Genomic DNA, 18877 nt, shown 5'->3' on the forward strand with positions numbered 1-18877 from the left:
AGAGGAGGGACAAATCTTCATACTTTTATCATTTTGATTGTAATTTAAATTTATAATTTTTATTACAAATACATTTTCCATGTAAGTATGTTTCAGAAAGCTATAGAATAGGTTTCAAAACCACAAGCACTTTTGCATCAGGAAAGAAGCACAGATGCTTCTAATGTATGATTTCTTGCTATGGATATTTGAATCAAGTCCTGATTGTCAGCTGGATGAAATAACAGCATAGATAAAAAAAAGTATGGGAGAACATAAAGCGAGGGTCTGATGAACAAAAAAAAAGCCGGATTATACTCTTGATTAGTCTTAAAGACACTGGAGGAAATGCTCCTGTACATATGCCACAGGCTGTGCCATCAAGCAAACTCACTACCCTTGGTCAGACTGTAGCAAAACACAAGTCTCTGCACTTACCTGCATGATGAGAACAGCGATATTCTGTCCCATGAGTAATCAAGAGCTGATCAAGCAAGTATACCCACTGTGATACCTCAGCTGATTTCTTAGATATTTAGACATACATTCTAAATCCATATTCTCCAGCTGGAGGTGGACTATCCTTTTGTATTGACAGGGAGACCCATTCTAGGTAAAATTCTAATTTTGCTTTAGTTTTTGATTTTTCAGTTACTTTTTCCTTTTACTGCTTTCTGGCACTTTTTCAGAAGAATAACAACAAAAAAGAAGTGTAGAGAAGAAGCACTACCATTGATAATTTCCTTTACATATCCACTTACCTGAATTTTGTCACACCATCCAGCAAAGTATCTGAATGTTTGCACAGACATTCCAATATGAGTCTTCAGAGCTAAAGTGTAGACAGCTCCTGAGTCAATAGACTCTATTGTCGCTAACTCTTCTTGATATTCTTCCATCAGGTCTGCAAGTCTTTAATAGAAATGTTAAAAATCCACATCAAAAGGAAATGATATCTAGCCACTGACAGCCTAAAATTATATTAGGTGTGGCAAAGAAGCATAATCAAAATAGCATTCCGGCTAAAATTGGAAGTGAAGCCACGGCTCCTTAACATCAGTAAGGGATTGAACAATTGCCCATTAGTCTGCAATGTCTTCACACTGGCTGTAGTAGCGAATGAATGAAGACATGAACTGTGCAAACTCACTTGAGGTGTAGGACTGCAGCATTACTAAATTGATAATAACTATCAAACTGTCTCAAAAATACATCTGCACAGATTGGTACCTGTACTTGAGGCACTACTATTAGTTTAGTGGTCCCCTGACCAGGTCTGTTTGCATCAATGAATTTTCACATTCAGTACTTCGCATTGTCTAACATGCATTAATGTTTCTCTTCAGCTTTGTTCTGTGATTTGATACTCAGACATATAATCAATGCTCCCATGTGATTTTAACAGCTTAAAAAAGTGCATTTGAGATCTTGTATAGAGTATTCAAAACTGGGTGTGAAACATGAAATTTTTTCCATTATGTAAATTCTGGGAAATGTGGGGGGGAAAGGGCTTTAATACCTGTTTTAAGCATATCTTGGAGACCCAGTGTGCTGGTTTTGTATTAATTGACTTTTGGTGAGCAGGGAAGAAGCCAATCATGGAAGTGATTTTCTAAGAGAAGCTAAGAGCAGTTTCCTCCTTGCCTGACAAAACCAATCAGTGGCTAGTTTTGAATACTGATACTTTGTTAAACCACTAGAAAGCTGAACATGCCTCTGTGAACGCACATGTTAAAAATGAACAAACGTGGGGGAAGCTCTCTTGCTTATGGGCCTTGAACAGGTAAGAGGGCGCCGGCAGGGGCTCTGCCCTGTGGCCTGCAGGCCTGGTGGGGCCGGGCCAGGCCCCCCGCCCCGAGCACAGCCAGACTGGCCCGCAGGTTCTCTGGAATTCTGCCACTGCCGAGTTTTACCAGAAACTTTCAGGTAGGAGGAGGGGAAGCCATCAGCCCTCAGCTGAAATTGAATGAAACGGAGGCCAGTGACCAGGCATGCGGTCCCCTGAGATCCTGGTACAGCCCCCAGCACGGCCTGAAATCTGTCATCATGACTGCTTTGGCCACTGCCCAGCAGAAACCACCATGACCATCCCCAGGCCCCACGCAAGATATTAATTCTTTCATTGCACAGATAAAACTTGCAAAACATCGATCCTCTCTCAAGTGAGAGAAAAGGACAGAATAAAGACACGTAGAGAAACAACATGAAGGTGCCAAGGTCACTATAGAGAGTCAAATCCCAGATGGAAAGAGAATGAGAAGATGCCTTAGTCTTGGGCTGAAATTCTTTTAGTAAGGCCATGGAAATGGACTGTAATACCCTGAAATCTCCCTGTGATTCATGAAAAAAGTAGGGGGGAATGGAGTGTTCAAATTGTAGACATGAGCAAAGGCATTCATGCTTGTGAAAAACTAGTTCCACTCTTTTTTACAAATTTATAAGTTTAATAAATTTTTTTTTAAAATAGACAAATTAGGAGACAGAATAAGCCAAGCTTCTCAGCTGAGGGGGCTTGGCACAAGGTCTGCCCTGTGGGGGTGCTGGAATTGTTTTATAGGTTTTAGTTATGAGTTTAGTATAGTTTTTAATTGTAACTTTAGTGTAGTTTTTTAGCCACCTTAAGTGGGCCCCCTATCCTGGAATGTTCTTATCAGAAGTGGATAAGAGTTTCCAAGACAACCCAGGTCTCTGCCCAGAGACTGTCTCCCATTGGTCCCTCCCTGGGATGAATCCCTACCCATCCTCTCCAATGTATCTTCCCCACCCCACCCCCCCGCCCCGTCCATCAATTATCTCCAAGGTCCGAAGGTTCGACCAGTGGTTGGTGGATCCCTCAGGGACCCCTCCCCAATTTATCTTGATTTGTTAGTGTTTATGTAATTCAGTTGGCATTTGCCACCTTGCTTTGTTTTATTGGTTTATAACTTGTATCCACACCCCAAATTGTTTTGGACAAAAACTCCCTGCAGCCCAGGTTCGAGGTCTCTCTCCTGAGGCACCGGGCCTGGGGCCAGGGGCTTCCCCTGTGATCCCCGAATAAAACCTCTGTTCCCGGAGCCTCGAGAGTTTCCCCTCTTTCAAACCACAGCCGTGACAGCGAAGGTAAAGGTGCTGCAGAGCCAAGAACTCACACAACGGTTCTGTTGAGGCGTATGAGAGCTAGCAGGTGGTCCAGCCGAACACGGGGCGGACCAGAGAAAGATACGCACACCAGCACTGCCCGTAGCCCCCTTCACCCTTTTAGGACTTCTATCTTTAAGGAGTGCTGTGTTGAATATTCAGGAGATGTTAATCAAATATTCTTTTTTGATCTAAGTATCCCAAATCATCTTATCTAATAGATTTATTTTGTGGGTGGCTCCACTTAGTCTGGTAACATGGGTATAAATTTTCTTCTGAGGTTTTCTGGTTCATTTGGATAAGAGAACAGAAAGTTAACTTTTTTTATGAAGGGTCACAAGGTGACACCCTCTCCCCACCCCACCGTCCCCATAACTTCTGGCTTGGTGGTTTAGACGTTACAAAGAAGAGATAAAAAAACCCAGTCTTTTACTCTTAACCCTCTGATGTAATCAGAAAATACATTCATTTACCTTTCTAAACTCTATTAATAAAACATAATACAGTACATATAGTAGTCATGTTAATATTTGTGAAAAGCCAACTATATAATATGCATTTATGACAATGCTGAAGCAAGTAAATGTTGAGGTAGCTGTGATCTCATGAGAAGTTTGAACAGAAAGAGATGAGATGATGAAGACCTGCCCCTGGGGAAAGAAGAAGACCTCTGTTCCCAGAAATGAAGATGATCTCAGAGATAGATGAAGAGAACCTTTTCTTTTGAACAACTATTCCTCAAAATGGTACCTCATGAGTTTGACAAGGTCCATGAACACAGCTGTGGGAAGACTGCATGAGATGGGAGGGACTTCACAAATGTAGATTTCTGAGTGGCTGCTTTTCATGAGAATTAAAGCCATGAGAGAACTGTTTCTTGTGCAGAAGTCCCCATGGCATGGCAAGAGAAACTCCTCTCCCTAAGAGAACTGATGAAACTATTTTAGAGGTGGTAAATAGTGGGAAAGAAAAGAAGGTTGTGGGGGGAGAAAAAGCATTCTGGAGGTTTTATTCTGATTTTTTTTTTTTTTTTTTCTGTTACTGAGGTTTCTTTATACCCTTTAAAGTTTTGAGCCTGCTTTGCTCTTCTCCTAATCCTATCTCACAGCAGCAAAGGAGTAAATAATTCTAGTGGGTGCTCTGGGATTTAGCCAGCACTCAACCCACCACACTATTTGATGTGTTGGCTGGGAAATCTCAAATTGGAGAACCAAAACCGTTATATCCAGCTACAAGTCAGGGCATTGGCAGTGTTGTATAAGAGAATGGATTTGAGCATGTCAGGGACAAAGGAGAAGGTTCCATATAAAGTGTGCTTCAGATCTTCTATTATTGATTCCTTAAGACAAAGCAGCAGAGTTAGGAGCTTTAATGGCGTACATATTTGATCTTTGGTTCAGAACTCAAAATCTCCAGTTTGAACAGAGACTAGAGAAGAAGGGGCCTTGTTTCAATTAAGGTGGTCCAGAGAGAGCTTTTATCCACTGAGAATGGTTTGCAACAGAAACACTTTGGTGTTCTATGCTAGAGAATGAGTTCCCTAAGCAAAGTGTTTAATCCAGGGATAATATACACAGTGTAGGAGAATTGTATTTTCCATACACCTAATACAGCCTTCTTGCAAATCTTCCAAGTGTAAAACAGAGCAGTAGTTTTCACATCATAAAATTTTCTCTTTAGGGCAGAGTTAACTTGGTCTCTCAAGCACTCTACATTCCTGATACAAATTAAACACAAGTTTATGCATGCTTCGAATATGTGAACACTTGTGAAAATCTTAAGTGACCAGGTGTATTTAATGTTCAATTCTGACTTGCCTATTTTCTCTTGTGATTACTGCTAACACTGTAAGAGTCCTGCAGGCCTTTTTCCGTGGTCTGGTCACACACTTTCTAAGACAAGCAGATTTTTTGGCTTTGTTTTCATTATTTTTTGCTAAGATTCCTGCAATGTCTTGTAAAATGTGGCAATTTTTCAGGAGTAGCAACCTAGTCATGTCTACTCATTCATTTGCACATTTAGACCTGAAAAAGCAATGAAAGTTTTTCATATAGCCCACAAAAGAGGTTTTCTTTCTAGAGAAGCTCTGGTGCTTCTAGTCACATGAAGTTTGCAAGGCAGTGTTCTCCCTGTGCTTGTGAGAAGCACCATACTGCATATGGAGAATCTATAATATTTGAGGGTTTATTAGCTGCCTCCAGTATCATGCTCATGCTATCTACTCAGTAGTACTATCTTTCTAAGATCACCTCTTCTCCTTCAAGAATCAAACCTCATCATTAAAATGCCATTAATTCAACAAAATCTCTGCTTATCTTCTGAACCAATAGCAACACAGCCAAAAATAAGAACCAGGCATTAACTAGACACAGTAAGACAGGTACAAAAAAGAGATAAAAGTGTCTCAGGTAAATGTTGGAAACAGCTTAGAGAATTTCTGCACAGGACAGTTGTTCCACTACACACGACAACACTTCTACAGTGGGTCTTTAGCCAGATGCTGGCATTTGATCCTGGAAAAATCTAGCATCAGTTACAGTCTACTTCAAAATTAGTGGCAATGTAGCTGCATGTTTACTGCATAGAGTGCACATTCAGGCAGACTTATCAAGGTCAAATCTCTGCTTGCCTACTCAGGTAACTGTTTTTAAAGCTTAGCCTCATTTATATGGAAGGACAGGGGTTTACAAGGGAATTCTCAATCCTTGCAACGAAACTCATACAGATTAAATTAAGACATCAAGTATTTAAATATATTTTCCTCAAATTCTTTGCTTCTGTTCATAAATAATAATGAAAGAATGGTGGCAGTGAGAGACCACAAGATTCTTCTCTGCCACAAGAAAGGTTGGCCAGCTAAGACCTGAGGCTGGTACATTGAAGTCAATCAGGGGGTGAAAAGATGGCTAGTCTGGATCCTCTGACAGTGGGATTATGAACATCCATCACATTAAAAAAAACATATACAACAATTCTTCAGAGAAACAAAACAAGACTTGAGAAAATGAAACAAATGCAAACTGTCTTGTACATACCTGTACATGAGTCGCCCTCTTTCTCTTGCATTCATCCTTCTCCATTCACCATTTTCAAATGCCTCCTTTGCTGCTGCCACTGCCTTGTCAACATCAGCCAGTGAGGCAGAAGATACACTGGCTATTACCTGTGCAAAGGTAGCATTGTGTTAGCTCAAAAAGAAACATTGGGAGGCAGAGTGTTTCTCCTTCCTCCCAAACTTCTTGACTGGATATAAGCAAATACTTAATATCCTCAACTGTGGCAGTTGTCGTGGGTAAGACAGGCTGCAAAAAGTTCCGACACAACTGAGGTGCCAGAATTGGAAGAACACTGCAGGGACTCAAATTCCTAAAGCTTTTTTTTTCTTCAAAGCAAGGTGCATTGTCTGACCAAATCTCAATCTCTCTTTCCATGTGTAAAACCACTGTGATATTACAAAAGCTGAAATTCTTCATACGTGGTATCACAATCAAATACCTAAACATGCTAAAACAACTATCACATGTTTCAGGAATGGAGCTTCTGTTATCTTAAACCAAAATAAACACACAGTTTTTTAAGATGATTATGTTCTATAAATACACACATTGTAAGTCCTTGTTGCAATATAGCAAGCAGGACTCAGTTTCTTCATGCAGAAAAGTCAATTCTTTATTAACATAACTCATTTTTATACAGTTTTCAAAGACCTCATGTCCATCTCCAACTGGCTAGTAGTTTTCTTGCCACTCACTTCATTGGTTAGTAAATGACATTTTACATGTCCATCAAATCTCATTTTTCCTGGATAGTTTACATTTCTTCGCTGATTCTCATGGGATCAGTTTGTTGTTTTTGCCAGTGCAAACTTATTTTCCTCACAAGAATAAATTGTTGTGCTAACTTACTTTAATTCTTATGATTTTTTCTCATGGCAACAAACAGATTAGCTGTTAGATGCACCCAGCCAAATCAGCAGGCCTAAGCCATGATATTATATAAGGCTTTTCTTTTATAAGATTTCTACCTGTATATGACAAATCCTCATAAAACATTGTTATTACTTTTATTCCATTCTATAATGAGTTTCAGGAAAAGTTTCAGACTCTGACTTTTGATGATTATGAAATTTGTGTCATTGATTTCAGCAGACTTTATTTACTCCAGAATTAAATAGCAACTACATGGACATCAAAATCACTTCTCTTATTTATAATTCACAGTTATGAGTTGCTCAACCAATATTGGGTAGTTCAGGGCTGAAGTGCAATAGTATGTGTTTTTATATTGCAAAATTATTTTTCTTACTGTGAATTTAAAGGGATGTTTTAATGTCAAACTTACCCTAAGATTAAAAAAAAGTTAAAAAATAAGAAGTTGGTTACTGACAGGAAATATACCAAATATCCTAAAAGAAACACATCCTTAGTAAATAAACTTCAGCAATTTCTGTTTGCAAAGCTAAACAAAAATTACATCAAGGTAAAATATTCAGCTGGGTATGAAAAGTGATGTAATAATTGAAGTAAAAGTAGGTTATTTTTGCTTTGCAGCTTGACTCAAATGGAAAAAAATTGTAGAATACACAAAATGTGAAGTAAATTGAAACTTAAAATTATTTCTAGAGGTTGTTCAATTTAGTATATTGTTTTAAAATTAACAGTGTAATGTTTTAGATTTTTTAAATAGGCAGAAACAATGAAATAAACTGGTATCAATCATATTTAAAAATTACTTACTGATCCATCTGCTGGATTTATGGTGTCATATGTTTTTCCATCATCAGCATCTATAAATTTCCCATTTATGAAACATTGGTATGGCATGTTCACAGTCATCTTGTTCATATTTTTTGAAACCTGGGTGAAATAAACAACAAATGATTTAAAATTTATAAAAACTTATAATTTTAATGTAGCTTAACAAGCATTTGATATCTGCAGCCAATATCCAGACACATTTTAGCCTGTATATGTGGCTGTTAGAAATAAAATATAATGGGAACCAAACACAAATATAGAAGTTTATATAACCAAGTAGTTCTTTGCTTTCCTACTGCATCAAGCAATCTAATAAAATGCATTATCTGCCCTCCCCTAAAACCCAAGAAAGACTAAGCAATAAGTGCAAAATAAAAGGTCTTACATAATCAATTACTAACTCTTCTTCTTTGTCTTCTCCTCTGAGTTTTCTGACAGCCATCTGAATAAAGTCTGCAAACTTAGTGGCCATATAGACATCTTCATTCTGTAGCTGAAGTCCACTATGCTTCTGTTTGATCTCTTCTAGCATTCTAAAGATTTTGAAAAAGGAGTAAATTTAATTAAACATGAAAGAATTCTCCAGATAATTGAATCATTAGAAGGTCAAAAAGTATCAAAACTGGGCCTCAGTTTGTATGCCTGTGAATATGTGTGTGCGTTTCTCTGATAAGGGTACAGCAGTTATGCATTTTCCTGAAATCTGTTGGTTTAGTTGTGGGTGCTATAAAAAAGAAAATGCCACTTCTGGAATGCTCTTAGGTAGAATTCTGAACATCAATTACAAGAAGATATTGATATGCCATTGGAAAATAGTATTTGGGACTACTCCAATCAATATATGGAGGATATTGAGACTGGTAAGTAATCAGCACCATAATCAGTTTGTTTAAAAATGCTATTTTTGTATTATGCTCTGTATTGCAAAAAGAAGACAATCAAGGTGAGGTGACCCAAGCCATGACAAACTCAGTGCATCTTTAAGCATGGGCTCAATTCTTTCTGTGAAATGCTTCTTTTTCCCTCTGGAGAATTTTTTGCTCGGGTTCCCAGTCAGTCCCCTGGTCTGGAGGTACCTGTGGCTGCACACAGACGGGTTTGAGCACCACCATGCTATCCTGGGCATGATGTTCCTGAAGTTAAGGGGAATTTTCCTTCAGTAGAAAGAGCAGGATTACATCAATATCTCATAATTTTGGGAGAAGAACTGTACATGTTTTAACTGTACAGGTAAGAAAGGGAATAGTAAGAGTATTGGAAAAACATAGAGGGATTACTATTTTAACACCACTGATTTAAAGGCACCATGACAACTTTTCTTCATTAACTTTGAGTTTACAATTTTGTTATTTTGAATATTCTTACCTGACAACATGCATAGAGGATGCTCCAGATTTGAAGAAGTCTGTGGAATCCTCAATCACAGCAACATTGCTTAAAATTCCCTTCCAAATAGCCTAGTAATACGTAACAGAGGCAATAAAGAATAATCCCGTAATAGCAAAAAGTATTTGTCAAACTGTATTTTCTATGGTATCTGTGCCTACAACATATATTATTTCAAAGGTTTCTAAAACACAAAGTTATTTTAAGAGACTCTAAAACATGTCTAGAGACATGATGTCAGACAAGAAATTTTTCAGTATAATTAGATGATCAAAATATAGTATTTTGTCTATGGTAATTTTACCTAATCAGGTAAGAAACCTGAATGGTGCAATGCTAAAAATTTTCAGGCCCATTTTTAAAAGATTTTTTTATCCTCCAAACAATAAGTTCCCATTCCATTATAGAATGTGTCATCAGTATAGGCAAGGACAGCCTGGGGCACTCTATGAATAGATTGATGGCATTTCAGGCACCTGGCCAAAGCTGAGAAGTAGTTTAAGCTGCATGCATGAAATGGAGAAATAAACAGTTAAATAACTGGTAATGTAATATTTCAATTAATTATAACTGAGTTTCAGAGTTAGTAGTCAGTGCCACCAACTGATGAGTTTATACTTCTTTTCATCATTTTTGCAGTCATTCAAAAGCTCCGGGTAGCATTTAGGTTGCTGGCAAGCAGTTCAAGGTAATCTCAAAGCAGCAGCTTAAAATATTAGTACATGAAGCTGCCTTCAGTGCCAAAAGTTAATAACTCTGCAGCAGTTAGCACAAGGGAAGACATCTGTGATTCATTTGCTCTGGCACAAAACTTTAATGACAAATGTGGCTTGACACTACAGAGGGATGAATTTCAGGAGAGGACAGAAAAGTTCGTCTCTGGTTATGAGAGTTTTCTGCTCCAGCTGTTCCATCCCTCTGGCAGGCAGCCCTTGTGTGTGGTTGTGGCAGAAGAGACAGTGCACACAGGTACAGTGAGAAAACTGCTGCCTTTTGCTTTCAGAAGGGTGTTCTGAGACTCCCTGGAACTTGTCCAACAGGCCCATTCTGTGCACATCCTAGTGATTAACACCACAATGAAGAAAAGATTCAAAAAACTGTCCCTGTCTGCCAGTGTTGAAAACCTCACTTCTGTGAAGCTCTGCTTGTTTTTCCTCACTCCCACCTCCATCATTCATAGATATTTACCATTACTGATCCTGCACTCACTGTTTTTGTATCACTTGTATTTGAAAGGAAACTTTGTAAAGTGAGACAAATACACCAGTGAATTCCCAATTCCACCTGAATTAATATCAATAACTAAGCCGTCACCCCCATATACTATGAGTACATTTTGTGAAAAAATTATTCACATGACTAAATAAAAATGTGCCTTGCCAAAAAAAGTATGTAATGCTTTTGTCGGAAAAATATCACAACAAAGCAGTTTAGTGAATTACTCTGATATCTTCTGCAATCTTTTTCTCCTCTTCTGTAAGTTCCAGGGCAGTTGTTTCATCAGCAGAGAAGTATTTAGATGCCGGGATCATTTTTCCGTCCTCAAACTGCAGATTTCTCACTAGTACCTGAAAAATGAGAGAATATGATTTTAAATTACTTGGGAGGTAGAACATCCTTGAGTGAAGAGTTTTCAGGCATTAATAGGGTGATTGAAATAGTGAAATAAATGGCTTGCAGGAAAGCTGATATGATGCAGGCAATTTAGCACAGGACACTTGTACCTATTTTTCAGATTCTCTTCTAGTATGAATAGATTTTACTCTATATAGGAAATGATTACAGATTGAGTGAAAAGTAAAACATGAATGTTATCTCTATAGGATGGTAGAGGATAGATAAACTCAAAGTGAATTAGCTGTCAGTCATTAGCATCTGGATTTATCTAGCTTGACAATTCCACACTACTTGCCCTTCTTGCTAAAACTATTCCATGCATGCCTATGTTTCCTAGACTGAGAACTTACCATCTTCCCATCATTTCCAAAAATAACTAGACCATTCTTTGTCACAAGTCCTGGTCTTGAAGCACCTTTTATTGTCAGCTCTTGTCCAGCAGGCACTGAAGCATCAAGTAATGATGACCCATAAAAAGTAACCACCTAAAAAGAAATGTAATTAAAAGCGCACAGGTTCCAAATGTGCTGTAAAATTTTAACAATTTTATGATACTGTTTCAAAGCTTTAATATAATGTAAACAAAATATAACTACCTACACATGGAAAACATGTTACAGCATTTCTAGATCTTTGCAACTCAGAACATGTAAAACTCTGTGCATTGCCTAAACCTGCAAAGCAGCTGAGCTGTAACAATGTGCATGCTGCAACCAGTGCAGGAAAGGGAGCAGTCAATGCATGCCTAGAGTGAAGGACCACTCACTCTATAAAATCTCATAGATTACTTTCTGCAAACTATCTAGGCCTAAATCTCCTTAAAATGAAATCCTCTGTTATTTCAGCAGCCCAGAGTGTTTCACTTTGCTGTCAGTACTGTAATGTTGGCCACTGTACAAGGGCTGTATTATACTATAACGCATGCCTGCTTCCCAAAATGATTGGTACAGTTTGGTTCTACTCTTGGTACCTTTGTACCATGTCTCCTTTTTTTTTTAGATATTGTACGTATCTTTCTTCAAATTAAAGGAATCTGTGATTAAAAAACTCTTAACTACTGCGTACAGTAGTTACTACAAGTTACTACTTGTGTTCTGTGTATTTCTTTAGGTGTCCATTCTAGATACACACAAAACATACAGTCATCATTAGAGCTACTCCAATGTAACAGCCATTTGTATTCACCTGTATGCACACATTTTTGATGATGAAAAAAAAAAAGAATCAGAAAGAGGAAGAATATTCTTCTGGTTTTCAGAGCATACCTGTCCATTTATTGTTGTCCAGGCTCCAGGCACTTTATCATGCCCTCGAATCCAGTTGTGCAAAGCTGCTGCAGGTTGGTCCCAGGAGATCTAGGAAATCAAGACATGCCAGGATGCACCACCACACTTTCCCAACCAGAAACAAGATCATCTAATGCAGTAGGGGTGCTTAGATAAAATAATTCTTATATGAGAATTCAATTAGTTTTTTTAATCTGTTGTTTATATGGCCTGTTGTTTGGTTGGGGTTTTTTTTTTTGGAACTAGAAGGAAAGGTGCCAAAACTTCCTTTTCCTAAAATCAGATGTATTTCTGGTAGAGAATTTCATAGGGCCTGCTGGCAAACAGAGTGATCTTGATTCAATGTTGTATTTACAAGTATGGTGGCTTATTAAGAATCCACTGAAATTGCAGCTGCCTCTTAGCTGCTTGTACATGATTCCAAATAGGATACCAAGTTTCTAAATACATGTAACTGCTGAAAGGAAAATGGAACTTAACCTAGGGCTCTGTTACATGCATCCTAAGAGGTATCTCAGGAAAAAGAGGTGAGGAAACAACTCGGTTAAAATTCATGTTAACTTCATATTGCTGTTACTGTAATCTGAGTTAATAACTTTTCTAGTGCTATGCACAAAAAAACCCAGTTTTACTTCACATTACCTCTGCATTTTCCTTTTTCTGGATCCCTTCATATGTTGCCCCTTCTTTAGGCTGAGGTATACGAGGGGCCTTACCATCAGCAATTAGATGTACAGCTTCCACCTACATGAAAAAGTAAAAGATTTAATGTTAGCTTGGGTCACCTTTTTTCCTCAGTCATACTTAGGAATCATAGCAAAGAACTTTCTGCCACAAGGTGAATTGGTTTGGGTTTTTCTAAATCTAGTATTTCCAAATTCTAAGGGACCAGTGCTGCCCTGATTAAACATGTGTGTTTCCTTGAGCTTCGTTGACAAAGGAAATAGCCTCCAAAATTTCATGGGAATACCTAGTCACCAAACTTAGAGCAGCTGTCTAAATTCTCCAGAACAAAAACGTGGTTCAATATGATTGCATTCAACTTTTTCCTTTTTCTCTCTGCAAAAAGTTAATTTTCTGCATTTAAATGGAGAGAGGGAAAAAAAAAACCCTCTAAGGAGCAATGCTGAATATTTTTTGTGCATTTTCTTTTGCTCACTTAAAAAAAAGACAAGCATAGAAAACCCAAAGCCAATCCACCAGAACTTTGAGCTTCAAACACCATAGAGCCCTTTTTTCTTAAAAATCTCACACCTAATTTTTTGTTGTTGTTGTTTCGGAGTCTTTAAAAGATTTTGTCTTGTAAAAGCATTTAACAAACCTAGTGAAAGAGCCACATTCTGAACAATTTCAATTTCTTGCCATCTGTGGAAACCGAATATGCTCTGCCTGCTGTCAGCAACAAATATTCTGAGGTCACATCCTCAGCTGTTGTGCAGCCACACAGCTAAAGTGAAGTCTAGGATTTGGATGAGTATCACAACCTCTGTCTTTCCAAATGCATACATCTTGTCTATATTTCCTTTGCTTTCAACCTATTTTCCTCTTAAAAAAGCTAGTATTTAGAACAGCTAAACATACCATAGCCTTTATTCCTTCTGGGAAGAGAAACCGGTTATATAGGTCATCCACAGTATCATTTTGGCCAACCTCACATTCTCGCTGCAGAAGTATTGGTCCAGTGTCCAAACCATCATCAGCCCAAAAAATAGTAAATCCTGCTTTCTTGTCTCCTTGAATTAAAGTCCTGGGCATAAAAAAAGACTTACACTAAATACAGACAAAATAAAAGTAGTTAGGAATATCAACTCACATGTTACACATTCATTTTCTTCAGGAAGATAGAAAAGAAAATACTAACAATCTTTGCTATACTTTCACTGCTCATTTCACAGTCAGGAACCCACAGTTTTGACACTGTTGGTATGTGGTTTCCACAGTGACATAGGAAATGCTGCAACTGAACCCAGGCTGTCTCACATAGTTCATTGCGATAATTATTTTTAAAGTATTTATAATGGTAAGATGGAGCAAAAGGTGTGCAACAGTTATGACAGGATTTGAAAGGTGGAAGCATCTAACAAAATATTATGTTAATAATTCATGACTATTTATTGTAATTAGCTAAGCCTCATGGCTCATCTGTAGGTCAACAAGGAAAGTACATTTATCACACAGCTGAAAAGGAGTTAAACCGAGAGTGGAAAATTATGGATATGCAACTTTTTAAGGAAAAGTTATTGAGGGCATTAAGGCTATCCAGCCAGATTCTCAGCTGCTGTGCATGAACATAGCAATGCTTACATTAGACATGTGCTAATTTATGTCAGCTCAGAATCTGCTTCCACATCCAAAGTGAACTTCAGCCACCTAAAATTTTGCAGTTCTCCTTTGCCGTGTCTCTCAGAATGACAGAAAATCAGACTGAAGTGTGTTTAAGGGGGCAACCAGAAACTGTGAGAAAAATATTTCCTGCATGGTTTTAGCCATTTGTCTGCATGCAAACACCAATGCTATTTTAAGTAATACCTATCTCATGTAAGTATTCCCTCAGCAGTCCCTGTTGTAACAGGGATCGTCTGATTCTGGCTTATACAAAGGAAAATTCATTATTAATTATAAGCACTGAAAGTTACATTATTAAAATGAGTGAAGTACACTGAAGTACATATGGGCGGAACAAGGGACAAACTCCAAAGACAACTGGAGAAGCTGGCAAATATAACAGAAGTGAAATCTTACAGAAGTTTGGCTAGCCCATATCAGATCTTTCACATATTTAAGCAGCATTTCTTCTGTTTTTCATTATGTAAAAATTCCAAAAGAGCACTCTAGTGAGAAATGGATATCCTCAGCATGGAGAAGAAGGTTTTATGAGCAAATGTTTCTGATGCTGAATAGGTGACAAGATAAGAACGACTACGTGCCCCCTCCTCTGCCCACCAGCTCCCTCCACAAAGGGCTGCCAGTAACAGAGTGGCAGCAGCTGGGAAAGATTGTAAAGGAAGTGAGTGAGGAACCCTCTGGATCCCAGGGCCCTTGTTTGTACCTGGTTTATTAGCTATGCTTAATTCTCAAAGTTTTTTTGGTTATACTGTGGGGATAAAGGGTCTGATCAGCACCACGGCTGTATCCACAATATGGGAAAGTAGCGATTAGAGAAAGGGATGAGAGGGTGAAACACAAGAACAGTAAGCCACAGCCAAATCCTACTTTAGTTTAAAGGCCTCGGGACAATGGCCTTTACTTGAGAAGGGCAGGAGCAGATAGATTCCTTACGCAAAATAGAGCAAGGCACAGTGATACCACACTGCAATACATTCCCATTTCTGCAAACCTTTCCCTCAAGGTCTTCCTTCAAGAGTTCATATCTACACCTTCCTATGAAGTACATCTTGATGAACTTCTCTTCCATAAAAGCGTCCTTTCTTTTAGAGCTCTCTAGGTATGAGGTTGCACAATTTAATAATAGACAGCATGGAGTAAAAGTACCTCCTTTTTTTTTGAAAAATCCAACTGCCTGATGTCTTTGCTGGCTGCTCCCTGACTTTTGATTAGAATGAGCAATCATTCATTATTCACCTTTCCATATCTTTCATGCCTCAACACATAGCTAGTGTATGTCCTTCCCAATGACTTCTTTTCCAGTCTAAGGACTACATCATTTGTCTCCAGTCATATGAAAGCTGTCTCATACCCTTGACCCTCATATTCTTAACCTTTTCTGAACTTAGCTAGTTCATGTTCCAGCTGAGATGCAGACAGTATTTAAGATCACAGAATCACAGAATATTCTGAGTTGGAAGGGACCCACATGGACCACTGAGTCCAGCTCTTGAATGAATGGATCCTTCCATGGTGTCTTTTTAAAGTAACAATTAACTTTAATACTGATTACATATAGTCAGGGGGGTTTTCCTCTTGTGTGCATTGTATTATGTTTCTTCAAATTTGAATTTGTCCTCTCATTTTCTTACTCTCACATTTACTCATTTGCACAGAAAGTGTATTCCTTATTACAGATTGAAATCAGAGTAATTGATTTTCTTGGGTTTTGTAACAAAAACAAAAACAAAACAAAACAAAACAAAACAAAATTATTCTATTCCCTCTGTTGAAACCCAACTGGGAAGATTCTTCTTTATCTATTGTAACTCCAGAAGGGAGGGGGGTAACTGCCTTACCTAATAACAAGCCAGCTGTTAAAACCCAGTGGGGTATTGTTTCTTCTCTCTGTTCACTCTTCCACTACCCCCATGGAAATACCTTCTGTTAATGGACCATTAAAATTCACCAATGACACATTACATCATCCTATTGTGAGATGCTCCACCCAGGGAGGAAGAGCCAAACCATGTTCACCTAGATAAAAAGGAGCTACAAGCATCACCAGTCATCCAGTGTTCCCACGGGATCCCAAAGGAAGACTAGACCCATCTCTGGACCCTTGGCTCCATAGGATCATCTCTGCTTCCAACAGGACCACATCTGCCACTACAGGAGGGCTTGCTTTTGGACTGTTTCCAACACCCTGACCAACAGGGCATCAGGTTGTATTTCTGACTCTGTCAGGGTTTTCTAGGATTTCTTGTTTGTTTGTCTGCTTGTTCCTTTATATTACAACATTTGTATTTTTAATATCCCTAGTAAAGAGCTGCTATACCTATTCCCAAAATCTTTGCCTGACAGCCTTTTAATTGCAAATTTATAATAATTTGAAAACGGGGCGGGGGGGCTTACATTCTAAGGGAGATTCTGATCTTCCCTGGCAGATACCTGTCTATCTAAACCAAGCCATTGATCTAAAGTTTCCTGGCTTTCTCTTTCAGCCTTTTAAAAACTGGTATTGCTTTTGCTATTTCTCAGTCAGCTGCATCAACATAATCTTAAGAAACAGAAATGTTGCAGGTCATCTCAAATCTGCAACTTCAAATTTGCTGGAGTCCCCTGGTCCTGACAAAGAGATTCTTATTTCTTCATCAGTTCACTAAAATGTCTTCTATTCACAGTTCAGCTCGAGAGAATTGTTTTAACTAATTCTACACAAAGAAGGACTGTAGGATAGTAACATCTTAAGTTCCTCCATCTTGAATATCAATACAGATTTCCTACTCTGGTATTCTCTTTGATAAATACCTTTGTTAAATCAGACACCTCTATCACTTACATACCTCCCACCTTTAACATATTTGAAGGAATTGTTGTTATTACATTTTGTGCCTTTAGAAGTTTGTTCTTTATTTCTTTTCTGGACTGTCTCACTCTCATTTTCCACTGAGTTTGTGCTGTTTTACTTTACACACTTGGACACAACTGACACTTTTTGAAATCCTTACCTCTCTAATAGTCTCCTTAACACCTCTGTTTAAGTATTTCAGCTTAGTACTTTTTCTTAGTAAAGGATTAAAATTAACAAAAAAAAACTAAGTATGCTTTTGCTTTGAATCCACAACACTCTAGATTCAGATAATCACCATGCTGCCTGTAAGGTTCTTTTGAAATTGTTTCTTCACATTTAGATAATTTCTAATTGAATTTAGACAAAGTGATAAGGTAATTTCTGTTGTCACAAGAGTGCCAAATCTGAGTCTACTGTGGCCATCATTGCAGTGTAGTTCTTTTGGGGTGACAATTTGAACCTACCTTGTGCATTGTGAGATAAGGTTTTATTCTTGTGGGTTCTCTTCTCTCTTCTCCCTTCCACTCTGTGCAATCTTAGGGTCTGTATCAAACTCTCCTGTGACAGTTATCTAGTGTTTGTGGGGATGAGCCACAAGGGCAGTGTCCTGCTTATGGAAACTCGAGATTGTCGATGTGTGCATGAGAGTAAAATATATGAATGGGCAGATCACACCACTGATCTTCCCAGAGAAACAGCTGAACTCAGGTTGGAAATAATAATGAATCCTAGGTATGAAGTGCATTTCATGTACCAAATAGTCAGCTGCTCCACAGAAGTTCCTTCAGAGCATTTGCAAGTCAACAGAACTGCAGCATTTACAAGAGTAAGGGGTGTAGACCAACATTCTAACATGACAAACATGTCGTTTTGATGCACAGAACTCACCAGTTGATTGCAGAAGCTCCTCGGTGGCGTGGTAGGATGGATGGATGGTAAATAATAGAGCCATGTTTTGGGCAGTCAATAACATCCATGGGGATAAACTGTGTACAGAATGGAAGGACATTTAACTCTGCTCCAACTGACTTGTAGGCTGCAACTACTTCCTGGATAGGCTTGCCTTTAGCTCTCCATTTGGGGAACTTAAAAACAGGAGTGCCGTCCTTCTCTGCTGCCAGTGCTGAGGGGCAAGAACAGTATTTTATTTTTTTTTTTTCATTTTGTGTTAAAAATTCAAGCTGAAATTAGAGACGTATGACAACTCAAGCATGTGACCGGAATGCTCTTCTGTATGCTACTTAAAAACCTTTGTGCTTGGATATATTTTATTCATTCTGTCTTTGATTCTTATTCCAATAGCTTATGTCAATCCCATCTTTCTGTTCACTCTTATGACTTGGTTAGTAAGTACCAATGAAATCAGAAAAGACATGTTACTTTTTCTTTTTTGTCTCTGAAACTGGATCTTGAGCTTGACCTGAAGCATCATTAGCCTGTTGATTTAAGTCTTAAGTAAATACTTCTTTAATTATCATTCCATGCAAGTTAGTGTGTACTGAAGTTACTTTTAGAAACAAAGACTGTAGCTGTCTGAGGGCACAGAGTGTTTA

At 38.3% G+C, this 18877-nt stretch overlaps 1 protein-coding gene across 2 annotated transcripts in view; it reads right to left on the reverse strand.

Annotated features, from left to right (window-relative positions):
• The window catches only part of ALDH1L2 (aldehyde dehydrogenase 1 family member L2), a 34137-nt gene that overhangs the window by 7295 nt on the left and 7965 nt on the right, over nt 1–18877 (reverse strand). The window contains exons 3-13 of one of the 2 annotated variants that reach the window (XM_083859771.1): nt 18213–18447; nt 13727–13892; nt 12788–12889; nt 12125–12214; nt 11210–11344; nt 10685–10810; nt 9222–9313; nt 8242–8389; nt 7836–7955; nt 6135–6262; nt 741–891 (exon numbers count right to left, since the gene is read on the reverse strand). In XM_083859771.1, coding sequence (XP_083715897.1) covers nt 741–891; nt 6135–6262; nt 7836–7955; nt 8242–8389; nt 9222–9313; nt 10685–10810; nt 11210–11344; nt 12125–12214; nt 12788–12889; nt 13727–13892; nt 18213–18447 — 1493 coding nt within the window. The remainder of the gene's footprint in view (nt 1–740; nt 892–6134; nt 6263–7835; nt 7956–8241; nt 8390–9221; nt 9314–10684; nt 10811–11209; nt 11345–12124; nt 12215–12787; nt 12890–13726; nt 13893–18212; nt 18448–18877) is intronic. The other variant, XM_083859772.1, reaches the window with a different exon arrangement.

Source organism: Zosterops lateralis (assembly GCF_965231275.1).
Source record: "Zosterops lateralis genome assembly, chromosome: 4".
NCBI lineage: Eukaryota > Metazoa > Chordata > Aves > Passeriformes > Zosteropidae > Zosterops > Zosterops lateralis.